The sequence below is a fragment of the Oncorhynchus keta genome, unplaced genomic scaffold (assembly GCF_023373465.1).
Source record: "Oncorhynchus keta strain PuntledgeMale-10-30-2019 unplaced genomic scaffold, Oket_V2 Un_contig_1238_pilon_pilon, whole genome shotgun sequence".
Lineage (NCBI taxonomy): Eukaryota > Metazoa > Chordata > Actinopteri > Salmoniformes > Salmonidae > Oncorhynchus > Oncorhynchus keta.
The window spans coordinates 4601-12500 of record NW_026277856.1 but is presented as its reverse complement, the minus strand read 5'-3'; the positions used below and the strand labels follow the sequence as shown (position 1 = coordinate 12500).

General features: G+C 45.6%; 1 protein-coding gene and 1 long non-coding RNA gene across 2 annotated transcripts in view; both read left to right on the top strand.

The window, feature by feature from the left end:
• LOC118382432 (protein unc-93 homolog B1) overlaps positions 1–5078 on the top strand; it is a 12853-nt gene extending 7775 nt beyond the window's left edge. The window contains 8 exon segments of the mRNA XM_052501034.1: positions 1036–1160; positions 1333–1355; positions 1357–1394; positions 1397–1512; positions 1932–2205; positions 2382–2500; positions 2742–2864; positions 3151–5078. Of these exon segments, the coding sequence (XP_052356994.1) occupies positions 1036–1160; positions 1333–1355; positions 1357–1394; positions 1397–1512; positions 1932–2205; positions 2382–2500; positions 2742–2864; positions 3151–3387 (1055 nt within the window). The 3' untranslated portion in view covers positions 3388–5078.
• Positions 5079–5546: 468 nt separating this feature from the next.
• On the top strand, positions 5547–6800 carry LOC127917915 (uncharacterized). Its single transcript, XR_008098012.1, has 2 exons — positions 5547–6425; positions 6548–6800. It is a non-coding gene; the product is annotated as an uncharacterized LOC127917915 (long non-coding RNA).
• Positions 6801–7900: the final 1100 nt, after the last annotated feature.

Below are 7900 nucleotides of genomic sequence, written 5' to 3'. Positions count from 1 at the left end.
CTGACCAGTAGTCTGTTATTATCTGTACAATGTTAAACACTGTGGTAAACTGACCAGTAGTCTGTTATTATCTGTACAATGTTAAACACTGTGGTAAACTGACCAGTAGTCTGTTAAACACTGTGGTAAACTGACCAGTAGTCTGTTAAACACTGTGGTAAACTGACCAGTAGTCTGTTAAACACTGTGGTAAACTGACCAGTAGTCTGTTATTATCTGTACAACGTTAAACACTGTGGTAAACTGACCAGTACTCTGTTATTATCTGTACAACGTTAAACACTGTGGTAAACTGACCAGTAGTCTGTTAAACACTGTGGTAAACTGACCAGTAGTCTGTTAAACACTGTGGTAAACTGACCAGTAGTCTGTTATTATCTGTACAATGTTAAACACTGTGGTAAACTGACCAGTAGTCTGTTATTATCTGTACAATGTTAAACACTGTGGTAAACTGACCAGTAGTCTGTTAACTTCCATTTCCTTACCCTGACTCTCAGGGGAGACGCAGGATATATGGTTTTAATAGCATTGTTTTCGTGCACCTCAATCTCTCTCATCCCTCGTCCTTTTCCTCTCCCTTCCCCCTCCCCACTCCTCTGTCTCTCTCTCTCTCTCTCTCTCTCTCTCTCTCTCTCTCTCTCTCTCTCTCTCTCTCTCTCTCTCTCTCCTCTCCTCCCCACTCCTCTCCCCCTACCCTCCCCCTCCCCACTCCTCTCTCTCTCTCCCTCCCCACTCCTCTCCCCCTACCCTCCCCCTCCCCACTCCTCTCTCTCTCTCTGATCAATGGTTTAACAAATATACAGGTCTCTTTATTGGGTTCAGAGGACAGTGCTATGATTGGTGGTTTTAATAACTCCTCCCCCTCCCCAGGTGCGGAGGGCAGTGGTATGATTGGTGGGTTTAATAACTCCTCCCCCTCCCCAGGTGCGGAGGGCAGTGGTATGATTGGTGGGTTTAATAACTCCTCCCCCTCCCCAGGTGCGGAGGGCAGTGGTATGATTGGTGGGTTTAATAACTCCTCCCCCTCCCCAGGTGCGGAGGGCAGTGGTATGATCGAGGGTTTCAACAGGACCGTCCTGAAGCACCTCCCTCGCTCCCTGCTGCTCATCCAGGTGGAGAGTGTTCTCATGGGGGCCGCCTTCCTCTCCATGATCATCGTAAGACACACACACACACACACAGGCAAAGACACATGTGTACACGCATACCTAAAATGATCATCCTAACAGCCTAGCGTTATTTCACCCAACAATCAATACAACACCCTCCGAGATTACCCAGAGTCCATTGCTTGCTTTCCCACAGTCGTTCATTGTGTTTTACCGATAGTTCCTGGCGGTGTGCGGGGCTGCGCCGCCCTACAGAGGAGATCGATCTGAGGAGTATCGGCTGGGGAACATCTTCCAGTTGCCCTTCAAACACCTGAGAGACTACAGGCTGAGACTCCTCATCCCCTTCTTCATCTACAGTGGACTGGACTCACTCTTCTCTGTCACGGGACTCACTCTGGTAGTCATTACAGGAAGTCCTTTAGTAACTGTCGTAGCTGGAGTCTGAATGTTGTCCATGTAGCTTTCACAGACCTACTGTGTCACTTTACCTAGTGTGGACATAGATTCTGCTGGAGGGCAGTTATATTCATGATGCTCGATCTCTCCTCTCTCTCTCTATCCTCTCTCTCGCTCATGCTCTTTCTCTCTCTCGTGCTCCTTTCTCTCGCTTGCTCACTCTCTTTTTTCTCACTCACTCACTCACTCACTCACTCACTCACTCACTCACTCACTCACTCACTCACTCACTCACTCACTCACTCACTCACTCACTCACTCACTCACTCACTCTCTCTCTGTCCTGTTCAACCCCCCCTTTCTCCTACTTTCCCTGTCTTTGTCTCTCCTCTAATCTATCCTCATGTCTCCCCCTCCCAGTCGTATGGTGTGTGTACGGTGGGTCTGGAGTGGCTGTATCTCCTGGTGATGGTCTATGGTCTGTCCTGCTCCCTGTTCTCCTGCCTGTCCCTGTCCCTCCTCAGGCTGCCACGCTATGTCTCTCTGCTAGGGGGCGCTGTGATCCACGGTCCTCTGCTGGTGTTCCTGCTGTTCTGGTCCCCAGCTCCACGCTCACCTGATCAACTGCCTTACCTGCTGGTGGTGATCGCCCTCTGGGGAATGGGGTCTGCATTGAATAAGACTGGACTCAGCAGTGAGTTTTAGTACTATGATCACACGCACTCACACACACACACACACACAACTCTTTTATTTCCTAGTGTAACAGTATAACTTTAGGCCGTCCCTCGCCCATACCTGGGCGCGAACCAGGGACCCTCTGCACACATCAACAACAGTCACCCCTCTATCTCTCTCCGTGTCTGTCAGTTCTCCTGGGTATGTTGTATGAAGATAAAGAGAGACTGGACTTTGTCTACACCATCTACCACTGGTGGCAAGCTATCGCCATCTTCATAGTCTACCTGTGGACTGGACTCATCATGAGGGTATGTGTGTGTCCCTGTGTGTGTCCCCATGTCCCCGTGTGTGTGTCTGTGTGCGTCCTCATGCGTGTGTGTCCCCGTGTGTGTCCTCATGCGTGTGTGTCCCCGTGTGTGTGTGTCCCTGTGTGTGTCCACGTGTTCGTGTGTATCCGTGTGTTAGAACAAGTGTAAAAACGATTAATTTAAAGTGCTTATTTCACTCCTTTCTTTCTCTCCTTTCTCATTCCTGGTCCCTCCTCCTCAGGCCAAACTCTCCATTCTATTGGTCATCTTGCTGCTGGCGTGCTTCTGCTATTGGACGATGGAGCGACGCCTGGCCAAGAACATGCATTTCAGACTGCCTCGCATTCCCCGCCCCAAACACAAGGTAACCTATCACAATCTGTTCATTTTTTGCTATGTTTTTACATTGTTTTTCTTTAAATACCATTTGGCTGGAGAGAAAAGTGCAAATATCACCTTCACTAGTAATGCGATAAAGACAAGCAAAACAGAACACTGAAATGAAACAGTCTTTGTTTAAGGTTTGGCATTGGCAATAAAGACAATTAAAAGAGCAATATCAATGTGTCTTCGATAATGACACAAAGTCATCAATTGACATGTTTGGTCTGTAATGTAATATAATGTTGACTGTGTCACTTCCTCCTCAGGTCAAAGGTTATCGTTACCTGGAGGAGGAAAACTCAGATGAGTCGAACTCGGAGGAGAGTGATGAGGATGATGATGAAGAGCAGCAGGAGGAGATGATCAGGGAGGACTTTGGTGGAGACGCAGGGTCGCAGGGCTCTGATTCGACCAGGGAGAGGAGAGGAGGGGCTAGGGGACGCCGCAGGAGGAGAGACGATGATTATGAGCAAGCAGGGGAAAGGGAGGAGAGAGAGGGATAGAGAAAGAGTGAAAGAGCGAAAAATAGTTGGAGAGAGCGAGACCTTTAGCTATCCTCTAGGTATCCTCTAAGTATCCTCTTGGTGTCCTCTAGCTATCCTCTTGGTGTCCTCTAGATACCCTCTTGGTGTCCTCTAGCTATCCTCTAGGTATCCTCTAGCTATCCTCTAGCTATCCTCTTGGTGTCCTCTAGCTATCCTCTAGGTATCCTCTAGCTATCCTCTTGGTGTCCTCTAGCTATCCTCTAGGTATCCTCTAAGTATCCTCTAGGTGTCCTCTAGCTATCCTCTAGGTGTCCTCTAGCTATCCTCTAGCTGTCCTCTAGCTATCCTCTAGCTATTCTCTAGCTGTCCTCTAGCTGTCCTCTAGCTGTCCTCTAGGTATCCTCTAGCTGTCCTCTAGGTATCCTCTAGCTGTCCTCTAGGTATCCTCTAGCTGTCCTCTAGGTATCCTCTAGCTGTCCTCGAAGGTATCCTCTAGGTATTATCTAGCTGTCCTCTAGGTATCCTCTAGCTGTCCTCTAGGTATCCTCTAGCTGTCCCCTAGGTATCCTCTAGGTATCCTCTAGGTTTCCTCTAGGTGTCCTCTAGGTATCCTCTAGCTGTCCTCTAGCTATCCTCTAGCTGTCCTCTAGCTGTCCTCTAGCTATCCTCTAGCTGTCCTCTAGGTATCCTCTAGGTATCCTCTAGCTGTCCTCTAGCTATCCTCTAGCTGTCCTCTAGCTGTCCTCTATCTGTCCTCTAGGTATCCTCTCGCTATCCTCTAGGTGTCCTCTATGTATCCTCTAGGTATCCTCCAGGTATCCTCTAGGTATCCTCTAGCTGTCCTCTAGCTGTCCTCTAGGTATCCTCCAGGTATCCTCTAGGTATCCTCTAGCTGTCCTCTAGCTGTCCTCTAGGTATCCTCTAGCTGTCCTCTAGGTATCCTCTAGGTATCCTCTAGGTATCCTCTAGGTACTTTCCCCAGTCCAGCTCTCTTACATCAGTGCAGATTAAGGAAAGGAGTTTAATCAGAAGAGGAGACAAAACGGATGTGTCTCAAATGTAAGGAGGATAAAACAGAGCGGTGCAGGAGGATAAAACAGAGCGGTGCAGGAGGATAAAACAGAGCGGTACAGGAGGATAAAACAGAGCGGTGCAGGAGGATAAAACAGAGCGGTGCAGGAGGATAAAACTGAGCGGTACAGGAGGATAAAACAGAGCGGTGCAGGAGGATAAAACAGAGCGGTACAGGAGGATAAAACTGAGCGGTACAGGAGAATAAAACAGAGTGGTGCAGGAGGATAAAACCAGAGCGTTACAGGAGGATAAAACTGAGCGTTACAGGAGGATAAAACTGAGCGGTACAGGAGAATAAAACAGAGCGGTACAGGAGGATAAAACAGAGCGGTGCAGGAGGATAAAACCAGAGCGTTACAGGAGGATAAAACTGAGCGGTACAGGAGAATGAAACAGAGCGGTACAGGAGAATAAAACAGAGCGGTACAGGAGAATAAAACCAGAGCGGTACAGGAGAATAAAACCAGAGCGGTACAGGAGGATAAAACCAGAGCGGTACAGGAGAATAAAACCAGAGCGGTACAGGAGGATAAAACCAGAGCGGTACAGGAGGATAAAACCAGAGCGGTACAGGAGGATAAAACCAGAGCGGTACAGGAGGATAAAACCAAAGCGGTACAGGAGGATAAAACAGAGTGGTACAGGAGGATAAAACCAGAGCGGTGCAGGAGGATAAACTGAGCGGTGCAGGAGGATAAAACTGAGCGGTACAGGAGGATAAAACAGAGTGGTACAGGAGGATAAAACAGAGCGGTGCAGGAGGATAAAACTGAGCGGTACAGGAGGATAAAACAGAGCGGTGCAGGAGGATAAAACAGAGCGGTACAGGAGGATAAAACTGAGCGGTACAGGAGAATAAAACAGAGCGGTGCAGGAGGATAAAACAGAGCGGTACAGGAGGATAAAACTGAGCGTTACAGGAGGATAAAACAGAGCGGTAAAGGAGGGTAAAACAGAGCGGTACAGGAGGATAAAACAGAGCGGTGCAGGAGGATAAAACCAGAGCGTTACAGGAGGATAAAACTGAGCGGTACAGGAGAATAAAACAGAGCGGTACAGGAGAATAAAACCAGAGCGGTACAGGAGGATAAAACCAGAGCGGTACAGGAGAATAAAACCAGAGCGGTACAGGAGGATAAAACCAGAGCGGTACAGGAGGATAAAACCAAAGCGGTACAGGAGGATAAAACAGAGTGGTACAGGAGGATAAAACCAGAGTGGTACAGGAGGATAAAACCAGAGCGGTACAGGAGGATAAAACAGAGTGGTACAGGAGGATAAAACAGAGTGGTACAGGAGGATAAAACAGAGCGGTACAGGAGGATAAAACAGAGTGGTACAGGAGGATAAAACAGAGCGGTACAGGAGGATAAAACAGAGTGGTACAGGAGGATAAAACAGAGTGGTACAGGAGGATAAAACAGAGTGGTACAGGAGGATAAAACAGAGTGGTAGAGGAGGATAAAACAGAGTGGTAGAGGAGGATAAAACAGAGCGGTACAGGAGGATAAAACAGAGCGGTACAGGAGGATAAAACAGAGTGGTACAGGAGGATAAAACAGAGTGGTAGAGGAGGATAAAACAGAGTGGTACAGGAGGATAAAACAGAGTGGTACAGGAGGATAAAACGAGAGTGGTGCAGGAGGATAAACCAGAGCGATACAGGATTATAAAACCAGAGCGGTACAGGATTATAAAACCAGAGCGGTACAGGAGGAAAGAGAAGAAAGTGGGATTTTACACAAAAAGAAAGAGGATGGAGAGAGGACAGGAATTCAGTTTCGAAGGATTCTCATAACACAACTGAAAAGGGAAGAAGTAATTTAATTTACTCCACTTCAAATATAAACCAGTTTCCCTCCGGTGCATGATCACATGGCGTATGGCCCAAATGGCACGCTATTCACTATATATAGTGCACTCATTTTGAACAGGGCCCATTAGGGCTCTGGCCAAAAGTAGTGTACTATATAGGGAATGGGGTGCCATTTCGAACTCCACATACTGTATAGACACCTGAAACATATGTGAAGTTAGGTGCATCACAGGCACTTTTGACAGGGCACATACAGGGCTCACAAAAGTAGCACTATAGAGGAATAAGGTGCCATCTGGGACACAGCCTTTGTATTTCAACAGTATCACTGTATTGTTAGTCAGCTGTGTTGTCATGGTTCCTAGCTCAGGTGTTTTGAGTGGCCTACATTTTATGTTGTTTTTTTTGTAAGGAATTTATTCAAATCAATGATTTTGAAAAAGTTGAATTATAGTCATGAATAAATAAATTGATTGTAATTGTTTTTTATGACTGTTTTGAAGGTGTTTTCTGAGTATAAAGCTGGTTTTGTGCCTCTTGATGTGGGTGTTCTGTTATCAAAGACCAACTAATATCACCATGGAAACTTAGTTGATAAAAGTGAACACCTTATATGCGTAGTTAAATAAAAAGTCACTCCTACACTGTAAGACGGAAAGACATCATTAACAAACTAACATTCACTTATTTTACAAGACTTGATCTTTATTTGGATCCCGTGAGCTGACTCATGACAACAGCTAAATGTGTATACAGGCATACAGAAGTACTCATTAAAGGTACACCGTGAGCTGACTCCATGACAACAGCTAAATGTGTATACTTCAACACACACATACACTTAAAGGTACACCGTGAGTGTAAATGCATTTATTTATTTTTACTCAAATTTTGGTTTGAGAGGTGACTATGTTTCATATACACATATGGTATTATATGAATACATTTTTCTTGTTAAACCACACAGCCCTTAGTAGGCTAGTAATAACAGCTTTAAGTCATGGGTGTGGGGAGGTATTGGAGCACACACAACGGAGCATGAGGTCATTCCTGGACTACTTCTGTCCATTGAGTTAAGGAGTTAAGGCCCTCTCCTTGGGCCTCCCCAGACGTTTCACATTTTTGTTTTAACCTTAAATTGTCACACCTGGTTCAATTAGTCAAAGGCTTGACGATTAGTTGACAAATTCAATCATGCGTGCCAGTTTAAGGTTAAAACGAAAATGTGAAATGTCTGGGGAGCCCAAGGAGATGGTTGGGACATCCTGATTTAAGGGACCTCTTTTGGCTCAAGAGCACCCCCCAGAGGCAAAACGGATGTACAGTACAATAGATGTTGAGTACAGATGTACAGTATAATACAAGTATATACTATATGTAGTAGATGTATTGTAGATATGTGTATGAAGACATTTGATGTATCTATATAAAAACATACATATAGTACAGTATATAGTAGATTGTATGAAGACATATAGTACAGTTATAGTAGATATGTGTATGAAGACATGTTATATAGTAGATTATAGTACAGTATATATAGATAAGTATAGTACAGTATATAGTAGATTTTGTATGAAGACATATAGTACAGTATATAGTAGGCATATGAAGACATAGTACAGTATATAGTAGTGTGTA